General features: G+C 36.5%; 2 protein-coding genes across 13 annotated transcripts in view; one reads left to right on the top strand and one right to left on the bottom strand.

Moving 5' to 3' along the window:
• Nucleotides 1–17,437, bottom strand: part of cadm2a (cell adhesion molecule 2a) — a 500,950-nt gene that overhangs the window by 118,885 nt on the left and 364,628 nt on the right. The gene's annotated exons all lie outside the window — the stretch shown is intronic.
• LOC309489029 (C-type lectin domain family 10 member A-like) overlaps nt 1–17,437 on the top strand; it is a 36,319-nt gene that overhangs the window by 4,496 nt on the left and 14,386 nt on the right. For 2 of the 10 annotated variants that reach the window (XM_082157534.1, XM_082157538.1), the window contains exons 4-5: nt 4,167–4,273; nt 4,374–4,408. The exons of 4 other annotated variants lie outside the window; for them this stretch is intronic. In XM_082157534.1, the coding sequence (XP_082013660.1) occupies nt 4,167–4,273; nt 4,374–4,408 (142 nt within the window). Of the gene's footprint in view, nt 1–4,166; nt 4,274–4,373; nt 6,205–17,437 lie in introns of those variants that run through there. 4 more of the 10 variants (XR_014202320.1, XM_082157536.1, XM_082157533.1 and 1 more) reach the window with 4 other exon arrangements.

Below are 17,437 nucleotides of genomic sequence, written 5' to 3' on the forward strand. Positions count from 1 at the left end.
GTAAACGATAGGGCTGCAGCTGTCGATTCTTTTTGTAATCGATTAATCTAGCACTTAATCGATCGATTAATCGGATAAAAAATGTTTGTGTGTTTTTAAACAACCAAAACAAATAATGCATAACGAAAATGATGTGGCTGTAAAATGATCAAGCATTTGGCTTTTATTTCTCAAAAAAAAAACAGAGGTATTTATTCCAACTCCAACATTTGGCTCCAAAACTAAGCCTATTTATTGCAATTTTTACCCATTTAGTGTTTATAAGTGCCAGTGCCAACAATTATATAACAATACAGTTAAGTCAACTTACTGTAAAACATGTATAACATGTAAAACTATGAATACAAACTTAAATAGTAAAGGCCATTTGGAGTTCTTATTTCAGAGTTCTTACTAGATCAAGAAAATATGATCATATAACACCAATTTTATCATCACTACATTGGTTAACTATAAAGCTCCGTATTAATTACAAGGTATTGCTACTGACTTATAAAGCCCTAAACGGCTTAGCTCCAGTCTATTTAACGGATCTTCTATCGCCCTATAATCCATCGCGCTCTTTAAAGATCACTAAATTCAAGGCTTTTGGTCATACCTAGGATATCCAGAACCACCAAAGGAGGGAGAGCTTTTTCACATTTGGCTCCAAAACTCTGGAATAGTCTTCCTGATACTGTTCGTTGCTCAGACTCGCTCTCCCAGTTTAAAACTAGATTAAAGACGCATCTCTTCAGCCAGGCATTCATATAATCCTACAGTTCAAACTACAATCCGGCCTCTATCCAATGCCAGAGGAGAACTGGCCCCCGACTGAGCCTGGGTTCTCCCAAGGTTTTTTTTTTTTTTTCTCCATTAGGTCACCTGATGGAGTTTTAGGACACCATTAGGTCACTTGATGGAGTTTTTCGGTTCCTTGCCACTGTTGCCTTTGGCTTGCTCAGTTGGGGATATTTGGGGATATTTAATTTAATTAATCAATCAACAATACTATTTATCAGCATTACCAAACGTGGACGTTTTCCACTAGAAACAAACATTGATGTATTATTTTAATTTAATACTGTGAAGCTGCAAAAAAATATTGTTTGTTATTTGCACAGTGTAATTAGTTACTAATGTTTTCAGTTAGTGCAAATAGCATCTGCCTATAGAAATTCATATGTAGATACAATTTACATACAATTGTATGTACATACAATCAGGCACAATTTATATTTATCTACAAAGATATCTTTATTTTTTTTTACCAAACCGTTTATAGCTAAAACAACCAGCTGCTAACTTTTGGCATATCAGTAATAAAATAATCACTAGATCCTGAGAACGGATCCCTATAGTTCCTTCTATGGTTTTGGTTTAAATATATCAATCACCTCAGAAGCCTTTCACAACAAGAAACCCTGTAACCTTGTGCATATCAAACGTATACTCACAATTCAATTTAAAAATACTTTTTCACAATTTACTTCCATACAATGCCAAAAAACATGTTTCACGTTCAGTTACTATTCAGTGCTGATTGATCAAGCAGTGTAAAACAGGGGGGGAAACACATACCACTATATCTGTAACCAAGGGCATGGAATTTAGTAGGAATGCTATGGGACATGTCTCTATATCCAGCGACTACTGGTTGCACCTATAGCAATAACTGTGATTAAACAATTAAAATATATTTATATGTAACCACTGTTGTTGTAATTTTGGCCGCATCTGAACACATGCTTTGAAAACATCCATTGACATTACCCGAGAAGTCAAAGCAAACGCTTTAGAAAACTGCGCTCTTTCAAGGAAGTGTATTTAGTGCGTGGATGGAGTAAGGGAAGTGTTTGAAACAGTCTACATGACCAGTTCAGCTGAATAATAAAGTTTACCCTCTATAACTTTAACCTAATGTACAAACTGTAAGCTCAAATTAAAAACAGCACTGAAATAAGAGCGCGCAGTTTATCTGTCAATCAGTTACGCATTAAAGTTGTGTTTGTTTCTCCAGCAACAGTAGACTACCGGTCGTATTTCTTTTTTAGAATCATCATTGGTTCAGTAAATTTTTTATATAAAAAAAAAGTGATGTACATCAAGAGTGATCTGACAAGCCAAAAACCCTGTCTATTTCGCTATATACATTATATGTATTATGCTGATATGAGAGTTGTTGACACTGTGGACAGAGTAATGTTAAAGTTAAGCCTCCTTATCGTCATTACCTTTAACTTAGAACATTACAGAACTGATTAATTAAAGACAATATAGACTATAACCTTACTGTCAATCTTTGTTTTGTTTTTGTTTTTTAATGAATGCTTGTTTAAATAAAGTACAGAAAGCTAAATTGTAATGTTGTTGGTTTATATAATCAAAATTATATTATGAGTGGCTTGGATACTATATCAACAATGATGTCTTCAGATGACTCTTTTTAATTAAAAAAGTATTTTAGCCAACTGCACTAGGAACACCAAAAGATTTTTTGGTTTGGATGACCCTAAACAGATATGAATAAAAAGGTATTGACAGTAGTTCTTTTAAGTCTACCTCCTTGAAAATCATCAAATAACTCACAATTATTGAATAAAAAGCAGCCGCTGCTAAAACCATAAACTGATCACCAGTCTGGACTTTTGATGTACCAGCAACAATATAAACATTTAAAAAGCTGCAGAAGTTTTCCAACGGCACCCACTGTCAAAATGAACAGGAATGAATTGAAACAAAGATATTGAATGATTTCTCTTTAATATGTGTATTTAAATCCCATTAAAATGAACTCAAAATCCACATTGTTGAGAAAAAAATTGTGTACTTCTGTGATGGTTTGAAGTTCCTTTCTGCATAAATAATAGAAACATTTCTACAAATAAACAGTTCCTTTCTGCATAAATACTTGACATATAAACACAGATGAGGAACAAAACACAGTCCACTCCAGGAGAGAAACTAGAGTTAGTTCGTCGGCATCTAGACGACACTGAAACTGTCTGAAAGTGTAAATAAATATATAGAAAGGAGTACAACCAGCAAAATGCACAGAAAAGATGGACAAACCACTGATAAGGTCTACGAAAATGATGACTTTATTAAAGGTATAACTGGAAAAGAGATCACAGACTCAACGCAAATTAAACCATCTGAATGCACAGGTACTGAGATTAATAATCTACTTCGTTTTTTAATACTTTCAGTTGATGTGTGCTGTGTTAAATTGATAAAAAAAAGAAAATAACATCATATCTGTGGTGTTCAGGAAGTGATTCTGTGAGGAACAGAATCTCCAGAGCAGCTGCAGTGTGTTTGGTGTTGCTGTGTGTTCTTCTGCTGACTGCAGTCATAGTGCTGTGTGTTCACATTTACATTTACATTTACATTTATTCATTTAGCTGACGCTTCTATCCAAAGCGACTTACAATTGCTATATATGTCAGAGGTCGCACGCCTCTGGAGCAACTAGGGGTTAAGTGTCTTGCTCAGGGACACATTGGTGTCTCACAGTGGATTCGAACCCGGGTCTCTCACACCAAAGGCATGTGTCTTATCCATTGCGCCACTACCACCCCGCCACTACCATCCATTGCGCCACTACCACCCCTCACATCCATACAAAGAGCACAAACTGCACAGAAGAGAGAGATCAGCTACTGACCAACAATACCAGACTCAGAGAAGAGAGAGACCAGCTAAGCATAAAGAACAAAAACCTGACCAATCAGAGAGACCAGCTAAGAAATTATCTTCAGAGTTATGGTAAAGTTTCTTTAATCTATGTAGTTATTTTCTATACAGCAGACATTTTTTAAATATGATGTAGTTGGGTTGTGCAGTAACATTCAGTGTTCATAATCTATGAGTTTACTATCTGTTATAAGTTACTGATAGGTGAGTGTAATGGGAATAAAGAGCTAATAGCTAAACTGGTTGTTTACAGGTAGATGGGCTTACTATAAATCTAGTTTTTACTACATGTCGAATGAGTCGAAGAGCTGGACTGAGAGCAGAAGATACTGTACAGAGAGAGGAGCAGATCTGATCATCATAAACAACAGAGAAAAACAAGTGAGTGAAAGATTGTGTGTGTATGTGTGATAGCTAAATAAGAGATGGACAGATGAAATGCATCTTTTGTCTGTTTATGATATAAATGTGCAACTGTTTCATTTGTTCAGGATTTTGTGAAGAACATGACTGGTTCTGCTGCAGTCTGGATTGGTCTGACTGACAGTGATGTGGAGGGAACATGGAAATGGGTTGATAACAGCACACTGACCTCTGGGTGAGAAAACACTGAACTGATTAATATCTAATAAATGATTCTTACAGTCAGTATCATGTCACACAGAAAGCAGCACTGAACATCTAATGCTGATCTGTAGTTTCAGCTTCTGGGCGTCTGGAGAGCCTAATGGAGGTACAAGAGAGAACTGTGCTCTGACTGCGGATCGTAACCAAAGGTGGCCAACTTTATCCGGATGGGCTGATGTTCCATGTAATTCAGCTTTTCAATGGATCTGTGAGAAGAGTATTTCACCACTCACACTGCCATAGGAACATCACACAATCTGTTTAACAGAACAAAACTTTTGTAATAATTGATTATCATCTAAAACAGTGTGTCTCAACCTTGTTCCTGGAGGACGCCCCACTGATTTATATAAATGACTGGATTGATGTCATAAAAAGTGAAGCCACCATCCAGCCATATTAGTATTCCCTAGTATTTTAATTCACATTCTATTAAATTAAAAGGAAATCATAGGATTTTAATGAGAAAACATTACCTAGCGAGTATCCCTTCTTACAACGCAAACATCCTAAACATTTAAATGTTTTTTTTTTACGTTTATTAAAAGTTACGTTCATCTTCATTACAGTAGATCATTTCAGATCAGCTGATGGACGAGACACCTCAACATTTGTTTTGCAAATAACAAAATGATTCTTCAGAAATCACAGATTTATGTTTTGTAGGGCATACGCATACAACTTAATTCGCCATGTACAGTTATTCACTAGGGTTGTAATTATATGTAGATGTAATTATGTTGTGTGATAAAATATAGGCCTAGGTTTTTTTCATACAATACCTGTAACTATAAATGATTCAACAGTGTTTGCATTAACAGCATGCATTTCGAAGCAGTAAAGATAACGACTTAAATGTGGGTTAAATGGAAAATAAGATAGAGCTGAAGTCTTCAGGATAGTGACCATCCAATAGAGCCCTGGCCACTACCACTGAATTTCTGACCATTACCGCCCACTCCCGCAACATGTGTGCTCCACTCGCGCTCGCACCCGCAACATTCTGTTACAGCTTGTAGAAATTGTGAAAAAATGACACAAGTCATTTTTAAATTAAAAACGTTTAAATAAACTGACCATAAGGTAATGTAGGCTAATGCTAGTCCAAATGACAAACGCATTCGGCCAGCTTTTTATTAGCCTTATAAAACTCTATCAACTGTTAAAACAAATTTAAACATATGTGTAACAACTCACACACAACTAACCATAATAGTTCAACTCTGGTAACCTAACAAGGCACAATATTTCATTGAATAACTTATAAAACAAATAAATATGAAACAAATGAAATATAAAACAAACTAAATAAAAAATAAAATAAATAGGAAATAAAAACCTCCTAGATATCACAGGCATTTATGTAGCCTAGATAATTAACATAGAGCAAAAAGAAAATAAATAATACTAAAAAACATGAATCAATTGGCCTAGCCTGCTATGAATGTTAAGAAAATTTTTACTAATTGACTGAGGTGAACTTTATTTGTTGACTCCTTTCTTGTTAAGCGGAAAATCGCAGGACCAGCCTTGTATTATTTGATCACCCACTTCCACCTGCAGCAAAGGTAAAACCACCCGCTCTCGCCAGATTTGCGTTGGGTCTCAATAAAGCCCTCTACACTCTAGGAGCAGGACTGGGCACCCCTGATCTAAAGTAAATACAGTGCTTTACAAACACATCCTTTACCTGATAAACATTAAAGTTCATCTACAAATAAAAATTGAATTTGAATGGTGATTTTTTTTTTTTTTTTTTTTTCAGATGCAAACCTATTATAAAAGCATCATCATACATAATGAACTATCTCTTCAAGTATTGTGTTGAGAAAATTTGCTTGTTGAAGTTTTGGCAGCTTTTTGTTTTATTGTTATTCTGCAATAAATTTAAAATAAAACATCTATTTTATTTGAATACACATATCTACTCATTGTTTATTACTAAAACATTTTTTTCCCCCACATTTTATAAGAAATCAAGACTATGACAGCACACAAATGGAAATGTGATAATTATTTAGTAACTCCCCCCACCAAATGTAACATATTTAAAACGGTGTGTGTATATTTCAAATTCAAGTTCAAATAGTTCGACATACACTCACTCTGTCCAACTGGTTGGACTAGACAAATTGACAAAAGATACAAAGCTGATAACTAGTGTGAGAGTAAGAACAATGGATATTACTTTTGACATGACTGACCAGATTCAAAAAAAGTTTGAATCTGCCTTTTACCAATTTCCTTCAAAAATCAGCTTGGAGATATGTTTATATATATATATATTATAAACTTGAAGAAAATATTCAAAAAGTGGAAATAAATTGCTCTATTAAACAGTAATTTAATAGAGTAGACCAGTGGTTCTCAACCGGTTTGACCATGGGACCCACTCTTTCCCATGGTCAAGCCGTGACCCACTTTTTTAGGATATATATATATATATATATATATATATATATATATATATATATATATATATATATATATATATATGTATATATATATATATATATATATATATATATATATATGTATACACAGTATTGTGCAAAAGTCTTAGGCATGTTAATTTTTTTCTGTGTGTTGTTTAATTTAATTAGTGATTCTACATTTAAATATTGATGATTACAAGTTTGGGGGAAATGCGATTAATTGCGATTAATCCCAGCAAATTGTGCGATTAATTAGTTAATTTTTTTTAATTGATTCCCAGCACTAATATATATATATATATATATATATATATATATATATATATATATATATATTGATAACTAGGCTGATAACTTTGTCTAAACAAAGCAAATTTATTTCACAAAAATTGTTGACACACATACAAGTACCGTCCCCCTTTACATACATATAAATTGTAAGAATATGAATAATACTGATGAATAGCCTAAACAGTATGCCTATAAGGCAAGGCTTTAAATAGCAGTCCCAAATTAGTTTCTGTTAACACAATGTTGGTATGAGCCACCACAGTCATTTATAAATATGTGAAAATAACATGGCATTTTGGGGTTATGGAAACAGTTGTCATGGTGAATACACAATACTAACAAGAACTGTTAATGAAACCTGCATGCAAATCCTTCCCAGCTAGTTAACACACAATTTACAAGTAACGGGATTTATTAGTACTTTACTTTCATTTCATGACTTACTAATTGACAACGTAACTTCGACGTTGCATGCTCGTCATAGGTTGCGATTTATATAGTGAAGCGATATACAGCGCGCGCCGCCGCATTTGCGCGTGCAATTGAAGAGTGAGCTACAGTGTTGCTAGACGTACGATAATTATCGTATTTTTGTACGATAACTTTGACCTCTGTATGATCAATAATGAAAAAAATTCCATAATGTACGATAATTTCAGAATTTTGTGACACTTCAAATGATGGTTGTTGTAATAATAGCGCTTCTATACTCATTGATCTAGCTGTGGATTCTACTTCTACTGTCATGATTGTGAGGAATGTGAACGTGGTGTTACACATGTCTTCCATCCCATCTCACGTTATGCCTTCTCGGCCAATCACCGTGTAGAAGGACTCATGAGCACAAGTTAACGTTCCTTTTGTATTATTGTATACAAAGTTGTATATCGTAAACATGTTATCTCTGTATGTTTTGCAAGAAAAAAAAAGTATAACAAAAAATTAACACTCCTGCCATGACGCTTAGGTCAGTTCTTTCCAAGCTGAGGTCGATAGTTAAGCAATAAAGTAATTTGCACGTCGTGTCAAAAAGTTTTTGGTCTAGATAAATAGCTGTATTCTGTACTTTTGACTCGTGTACGATCATTTTCTTCCAAATATGATAATCCTGGTAAGATACTTGGACATTTCCAATCTGGCAACATTGGTGAGCTACGAGCACAGTATAATGTCTGACAGGAAAATAAAGTTTGTTTTTCTAAGGTGAGAGACTTTGTATTTCTCTCTCAAAAAAAGAAGCTTTAAAAAAAACAAAACAATAGAATTAAAGCTGCAAGCAGCGATGAAAGGGCCCTCGCACCCATGCCATCAACACTCGGTGGCTTTAGGAAGACAGAGCATGGTTGGGAAATGTACATTTAAGGAGGTATATATAGTAAGAGTATGTCAAAGTCAGTTACAAAATGTTTTGTATAATGGTGATAATAGCATGCTTCATGACTCAGCTAAGTGTTGCTAGCATGTTTAGTCTGTTTCTAGCATGCTTAGTAAACAATAATTATGTGGTTAGTACTGCATTACTGTGTTAACCATGTCAGTTTCTGTTGCCAGTAGGTGGCGTTATGACTATAACTGAATATGACCATGGATGTGTGTTCAGGACAGAACTCTTATCAAACGTGTGAAGTTTGGTGCAAATTGGACATTCCATGCCTGAGTTACAGCAAATTCCTATTTAATTGCAATAATAGCATGCTTTAGCACTTAGCTAAGAGTTTGCTAGCATGTTTTAGCATGTTTGTAGTATGTTGTTAGCATGTTTAGCACTTGCTGGCACTTTTTTATATGTTATTAGGAGTCCATAACAGTGTTAAACATGTCACTTCCTGTTGCCAGCAGGTGGCGCTATGACTGTAACTGAATATAAGCATGGTCATGTGTTCAGGACAGAACGCTTATCAAAAGTGTGAAGTTTGGGGCAGATTGGACATTCCATGCCTGAGTTACAGCAAATTCATATTTAATTGCAGTAATATCATTCTTTAGCACTTAGCTAAGTGTTTGCTAGTATGTTTTAGCATGTCTCTAGTATGTTGGTAGGATGTTTAGCACCTACTGGCATTTTTTTATATGTTATTAGGAGTCAAGAACAGTGTTAAACGTCAATTCCTGTTGCCAGCAGGTGGCGCTATGACTATAACTAAATATGAGCATGGACATGTGTTCAAGAGATAACTCTTATCAAACGTGTGAAGTTTGGGGTAGATTGTACATTGCCTTCTTGAGTAACAACAAAGTCCTGTTTCATTGAATTAGCATGCTTTAGCACTTAGCTAAGTATTGCTAGCATGTTTTAACATGTTTCTAGCATGTATAGAACTCAATGGCATTTTTAACATGTTGCTAGAACGGCATCAAAGTGTTAAACATGTCACTTCCTGTTGCCAGTAGGTGGCGCTATTACTATAACTGAATTTGAGCATAGACATGTGTTCAGGCCATGATTCTTATCAAATGTGTGAAGTTTGGGGCAGATTGGACATTCCATGCCTGAGTTACAGCAAATTCCTATTTAATTGCAGTAATAGCATGCTTTAACACTTAGCTAAGTGTTTGCTAGCATGTTTCTAGTATGTTGCTAACCTGTTTAGCACTTGCTGGCTCTTTTTTATATGTTATTAGGAGACCACAAGAGTGTTAAACATGTCACTTCCTGTTGAAAGCAGGTGGCGCTATTACTATAACTGAATATTCTCATGTAGATGTGTTCAGGCCATGACTCTTATCAAACGTGTGAAGTTTGGGGCAGATTGGACATTCCATGCCTGTGTTACAGCAAATTCCTATTTAATTGCAGCAATAGCATGCTTTAGCACTTAGCTAAGTGTTTGCTAGCATGTTTTAGCATGTTTCTAGTATGTTGTTAGCATGTTTAGCACTTGCTGTCACTTTTTTTATATGTTTTTATATGTCCACAACAGTGTTTAACATGTCACTTCCTGTTGCCAGTAGGTGGCGCTATGACTGTAACTGAATATGAGCATGGTCATGTGTTTAGGACAGAACGTTTATTAAAAGTGTGAAGTTTGGGACAGATTGGACATTGCCTTCTTGAGTAACAACAACATCCTGTTTCATTGAATTAGCATGCTTTAGCACTTAGCTAAGTATTGCTAGCATGTTTTAACATGTTTCTAGCATGTTTAGAAGTCAATGGCATTTTTAACATGTTGCTAGAATGGCATCAACGTGTTAAACATGACACTTCCTGTTACCAGTAGGTGGCGCTATTACTATAACTGAATATTCTCATGTAGATGTGTTCAGGACAGAACGCTTATCAAAAGTGTGAAGTTTGGGGCAGATTGGACATTCCATGCCTGAGTTACAGCAAATTCCTATTTAATTGCAATAATAGCATGCTTTAGCACTTAGCTAAGAGTTTGCTAGCATGTTTTAGCATGCTTCTAGTATGTTGTTAGCATGTTTAGCACTTGCTGGCACTTTTTTATATGTTATTAGGAGTCCATAACAGTGTTAAACATGTCACTTCCTGTTGCCAGCAGGTGGCGCTATGACTATAACTGAATATGAGCATGGTCATGTGTTCAGGACAGAACTCTTATCAAAAGTGTGAAGTTTGGGGCAGATTGGACATTCCATGCCTGAGTTACAGCAACTTCCTGTTTCATGGCGAAACATCGAAATTTGTCAGGCCGCCGAGGACCCGCACTTCGACGAAAACTCAAGATCTTCGCAATTTAACGTCGCAAAGGCCTGAAGATTACACTCACCAAATTTGAAGATGATCAGATTAAAACTGTAGGAGGAGTTCGTTAAAGTACGAGGCCTGAAAATGGCAAAAACTGCACAAAAATCTGAGAGGAAGTTCAAAATGGCTGACTTCCTGTTGTGTTTAGGGCTACGCTCCAAGAGACTTTTTTGTAGGTATTAGGTAATTACATGTATGTACCGAATTTCGTGCACGTACGTGGAACGATGCGGGAGGCGCACTCCGTTGAACTTTTATAGGTGGCGCTATCGAGCCATTTTGCCCCGTCCAATTCTGAAACCTATATCAGATGTAAATTTTCGCCAGTTCTGACGTGTGTGCAAAGTTTCGTGAGTTTTCGAGCATGTTTAGGCCCTCAAAAATGCAATTCAATGCGGAGAATAATAATAATAATAATAATTAAAGCTGCAAGCAGCATTTATCGGGGTTCAAGCATTTAAGGCCTTTAAGCACATAAGCATCAAAAGTTATTAAGTTTTATTTAGCAAGCATGTAACCACTGACATAATAGATGGAAAAGACCATTTACAGCAAATACAGGCAATGTACCATAGGAAATATATGGTTTTAAAGCTTTTTATAGGAGTTATAGTGCCATCTATGGACCGATCTCCATAAAATTGTTTACTGTGAACTCAAATTGAACCCATACACAGGTGTACTGAGTTTGGTGAAGATATCTCATTTACTTCTTGAGTTATAGCCATTTTAGTAAAATAGGTTCCTCCCACAATAATTTACCACATTCTAGTATTATTTACTATGATTCTAGCATGATTGACATAGTTTACCATGATTTTATCTTAGTTTACCTTGATTTACCATATTCTAGTATGATTTACCATTGTTTACTGTGATTCTAGCATGGCTTACCATAGTTTATCATGATTTATCATAGTTTACCATGATTTACCCTGTTCTAGCATGATTTACCATGATATACCACATTCTAACATGATTTACCATAGTTTATCATGGTTTACCATGATACACCACATTATAGTATTATTTACTATGATTTACCATGTTTCTAGCAATTATGTGAAGTGTCAGTGCAAATGAAGTGATAAACACTGACAAAATCTGATTGTGTTATAATAGTTATTGTTATATAAGTGATTTTTAGAGTCTAAATATGAATGTTAGCACATGTGAAAAGCACATGTGAAAAGACTTCATTAATAAGTAGAATGGCCAGCAGAGGGCAGAAGAAGACCACTTATTGGCTCACTTTCACTTTAAACTTCATGATTTTCACCAGTTTTCTGGACTAAAGCAAACCAGTTTTTCCATGTTAACTCAATAATGCTTCACACACACACACACACACACACACACACACACACACACACACACACACACACACACACACACACACACACACACACACACACACACACACACAGAAATAAACATACACAAATACAAATATGTTTTTAATGTTTTGGAATATGTTATTGAGAAAATATATGTATTGGTCTATTAGAATTCCTTTGTGATCTAATAATATAAAAAAGAAAACAAAAACAAAAAAAGATTGCTTTTTAAAGCATTTGTTTGTTTCCCAATACTGAAAACTAATGAAAAGGTCATGCGTAATCCTGCTGCTCCCTCCAGTGGACAGTGGTATTACAGCTTCCATATTACAATTGAAGTGATTGAATGAATTAATGAATGGGAATTTGGTTTTTCACTTATATCTCGGGAACCAGAAGGCGAAAAATTCTGAAACTCAGAGCATAGATAGTGCTTGAGGAGCCCTGTTGAATGAGACCATCAATTATTTACTATGATTTACCATGTTTCTAGCGTGATTTACCACATTACTAGCAATTATGTGAAGTGTCAGTGCAAATGAAGTGATAAACACTGACAAAATATGATTGTGTTATAATAGTTATTGTAATATAAGTGTTTTCCATGTTAACTCAATAATGCATGCTTACACACACACACACACACACACACACACACACACACACACATATACAAATATGTTTTCAATGTCTTTAGGATGTGTTATTGTGAAAAAATATTTTAATGGTCTAACCATTTCATATATTTCATTGTGATCTATATTATCAGTCCAATAATAATAAAAAAAATAGCTTTAACCATTTGTTTGTTAGCCAAAGCTGAAAGCTGATAAAAAGATTAATACTATGTGTAATACTGCTGCTCCCTCTAGTTGACAACAGTGGAATTACAGCCTCCATCTTACAGTTGAAGTGTTTGAATGAATGAATGGGAATTTGGTTTTTCACTTATATCTCGGGAACCAGAAGGCGAAAAATTCTGAAACTCAGAGCATAGAGAGTGCTTGAGGAGCCCTGTTGAATGAGACCATCAATTACTTACTATGATTTACCATGTTTCTAGCGTGATTTACCACATTACTAGCAATTATGTGAAGTGTCAGTGCAAATGAAGTGATAAACACTGACAAAATATGATTGTGTTATAATAGTTATTGTAATATAAGTGTTTTCCATGTTAACTCAATAATGCATGCTTACACACACACACACACACACACACACACACACACACACACACACACACACACACACAAATATGTTTTCAATGTCTTTAGGATGTGTTATTGTGAAAAAAAATATTTTAATGGTCTAACCATTTCATATATTTCATTGTGATCTATATTATCAGTCCAATAATAAAAAAAATAAATAGCTTTAACCATTTGTTTGTTGGCCAAAGCTGAAAGCTGATAAAAAGATTAATACTATGTGTAATACTGCTGCTCCCTCTAGTTGACAACAGTGGAATTACAGCCTCCATCTTACAGTTGAAGTGTTTGAATGAATGAATGGGAATTTGGTTTTTCACTTATATCTCGGGAACCAGAAGGCGAAAAATTCTGAACCTCAGAGCATAGATAGTGTTTGAGGAGCCCTGTTCAATGAGACCATCGCGGTGTTTTTGGGCGATTTAGTTCGGGAGTTATGACTGTTCAAAGGCATGTCTTTTGAGGCTTTTATCTCTGGAATGCCCAGGGCAAATTACACCAGATTTGAATCGAAGCTAGCCAAGGACAGGCCCTTTCCAACGAGCTCTCACACAAGGTTCAGGGTGGTCTGGGTCGGGAGCTACGGCCGTTCAAAGTCGGGGTTTCGCGGTCTACCGATCGCCGGGGGGCGCGCTCCCGAGGCCCGCGATGACACGTTTCGATCAAGAGCGTGGAGAGGACCTTACCATCAAAATTTGAGCGCGCAACGACTTTCCGTTTTCGAGTTATGAGTGAATTTGTACTGGGGGGCGTGGCCTAAATGCCGTTTTACTTTCGTTTTCATGTTAAATGTTAAAATAATGATTTTATAAAGTCTAAATATGAATTATATAACAATATTAGGGAGTAGTATGATGAAATGACAGCAGGGGGCAGTAAAATACCACTTATTGGCTTAATATGGTATTCATTTTAAGGCTACATATTGAAGTGACCCTATTATAGCTATCCAAATGAAGTAATTCAACTTTTTCTGACAATTATTGATCTAGTGAGTCCAGAGAATTGTATTGCACTAGTTTTTAACATTATGATATGAAAATTATATGATCATATATGGAAAAGACCATTTACAGCAATACAGGCAGTTTACCATAGGAAATATATGATTTTAAAGCTTTTTAACAGTTATAGTGCCACCTATGGTCTGATCTCCATAAAAATGTCCATGCTTCTTTAGCATGTTATGTCACATATGCTCATCAATTTTTGTGAAGTTCTGAGTTTTTATTTATGATTTATAGGCGTTTTAATGTATTTTGCCACGCCCCTTTTATAAATTACCCTATTACAGCCACCCAAATGCAAAAGTTCAACTTTTTTTCGATAATTATTTATCTAGAGAGTCCAGAGAATTGTCCTAGACTGGTCTGGTTCCGATCGGGCGAAAAACCAGGGACTAGTTCGCAAAAGTAGGTTTTTAACATATTCATGAATATTTAATGAACGGTTTGATTGACAGCAATGGTTCTTGAGGCAAAGTTGTTCAGCATGAGCAGATCTATCAAATGATATGCATTTTGTGATGATAAGTGTAACACCACGTGATTACAGAGCCATAAAACTCGTTAGCGCCAACTAGTGGCCGATTTCTTTCAAAATTCTTACAGACCTCTAGGGGCTTGAGCCGAACATGCCCACCGAGTTTCGCTCCGATCGGACTTCGTTAACGGTGCTCAAATTTCATTGGCCAATGGCGGCCATGTTTTTCGAGATATGCCAATATCCTTTTAGACATACATGGCCCCTTGGGCCAAGACACTGCATACCAAATTTCAAGTCATTCGGAAAAACGGTCAGGTGTCTATACGTTTTTATTGTTTTATAGCGCCACCATGTGGCCAATCGACGCAATTTTTTTACTGTGACCTCAAATTGACCTCCTACATATATGTACCAAGTTTGGTGAAGATATCTCATTTCGTTCACGAGTTATAACAATTTTAGTAAAACTGACTCCGCCTCCTTCGAACATTTTGGCACCCCATAGCGACCTTGAATCGAAATTTCAAAATTTTTTCGATACTTATTGATCTTCAGCCTCCAGAGAACATTTCTGCACTGGTTTGGTTCTGATCGGACAAAAAACCACAGACTAGTTCGCAAAAGTAGGTTTTTGACAAAATTCAAAATGGCGGAAAAATTTGCATACCGGAAATGAAATCGGAGATATACGTTTTGTCCGTCTTGAGCCAAGGATTACAGTGATATAAGACACTTGAGTCTACGACAAACCGTCTAGGAGTTATTAGCGATTTTATACTTTTGCTTACTATAGCGCCACCTATTGGCCAATCGGGGTCATAATTTGATAACCTCTCCTCGATTTTTGTACTACCTTCTGGCAAAGTCTCAAGTCTCCAGCACTTACGGTTTGGGCTGCACGATGCGTTTTACGGCAGAATAATAATAATAAAAATCCTTACAATTACAATAGGGTTTCAGCACTTCGTGCTTGAACCCCTAATAATAATAATAAACAGAGCAATTCCAAGAGGGTCCTCACACCATCGGTGCTCGGGCCCTAAAAATGACACTGACATCTAGACTGACAACATCTTATCTGACCGCAGATACTGAATCGGGACAACGTGTTTTTCTCAGGCAAGTGTCAACACACGCACGTCTTTCAAAATAAAAATCAGAAAAACATTTAGAATTACGTTTTTTGTTGTTGATGTTGTTTCTTTGCATTGTACACCGATTTATGAGTTCAGTTTTGGACAGATCAGTTGTTTTCAATCAGTCATTAAAGTGAATCGGTTCAAATGAATCATTAGGCTGCAAATTGGACATTAGTTCTGTGTGAACTACAAATCCTGGCTGTTAAGACATCGCGAAAGATTTGTGTCAACACAGAAAACACTTCATCACTGGATATATTTTTTTTCCGTTTATTGAACATGTGGTTTATGTCAGCTGCATGTGTGGACTGCTTGTCAGAGAACAGGCAAGGTTTTTGAGCACAATACACACCCAGCGGTAATTCAGGAAAAAAATCTCAGAATGTGCCACGTGCAACATGGATTCGGTCATTAGACCGTCAGTTAAGTTGATTTTGATTACGGTAATATGTGCGAGGGACAGAGAGCAAAGACAGTGCTGCTTAGTTTGAAGACAGAGAGTGCATGCGTGGAGGAGGGTCTCTTTAGGCCCTGATTACACCAAACGTGTTTTTTGCAGTGAGAGGCATCTTTTTTAATTGTTTTCCTATGGCAGTGAGCGTTCTGCGCGCTATTTATGCGCCCCACGCGCCTCACGTTTTACCGCCTGCTGCGCCTCACATTTTTGCAGTTGAAAAAAAAGCAACTCCGAGCGGAAAAAGCGCCCGACATCATCATGTTTTTTTTCCACTGTCCAATCGAATGCATGGAGAGGTGGGCCTTCCGTTGTAGTGATGAAAGCTACAGTTGCTTTGAACGCCCGGAGAGTGCGATGATGGAGGATAAACTTGTGGTGCTCTTGCGGGTTACCAGGAGCTTAACGACTTCACGAATCGTAACTACCACAATGTTAACAGAAAGTAAATAAAGTTAATAAAAGGCTGATTTAACGTTTACTTGACTGACAGGACAGCTGTTTCGGTGGTTGCCTAGCAACATAAAAAACGCAGCGCACTGCTCGTTCTGTGTGATCGGGGCAGTGTTGTGCGCCTCGCGTTTTCGAACCTGAAAAACGCGTTTTGTGTGATCGGGGCCTTGCTCATTCTCTCCCTCGGTTAACATGCGCCCTATCACAAGCACAGCAGTCATCACTCATAAATCATAATGACTGATCAAATAAGGCTTTGGTGGAACAAAAATTTGTTATGGCGGCCGCCCAAAAAATTTCAGCAGTAAGTGTATGGGCAGCAGTAAGTGTCCGACTTGTCGGTTCCATTTTCAGTTCCGCCCCCGACTGCAAGTGGCAATAGGGTGCTTCTCATTTCTTATTTGTGCATTCTCGTTTTCTTCCCTCACTTCCTTTCCTCGCATCTTAGCTCCACCCATTTAGGGTGCAAGGAAAGGATACACCGGTGTATCCTCGCTTATGACTCCTCGGAAAGCTTCCTCACTCCTCATTGTGTATCTGCGGTCACTGCCTCCTTGCGGTGCAATTAGAGAATAGAGATGTTCTTCAAGATGGCTGAGTACGATCAGTTTCCGTGTC

Source organism: Leuciscus leuciscus (assembly GCF_965113295.1).
Source record: "Leuciscus leuciscus genome assembly, chromosome: 24".
Taxonomy (NCBI): Eukaryota; Metazoa; Chordata; class Actinopteri; order Cypriniformes; family Leuciscidae; genus Leuciscus; species Leuciscus leuciscus.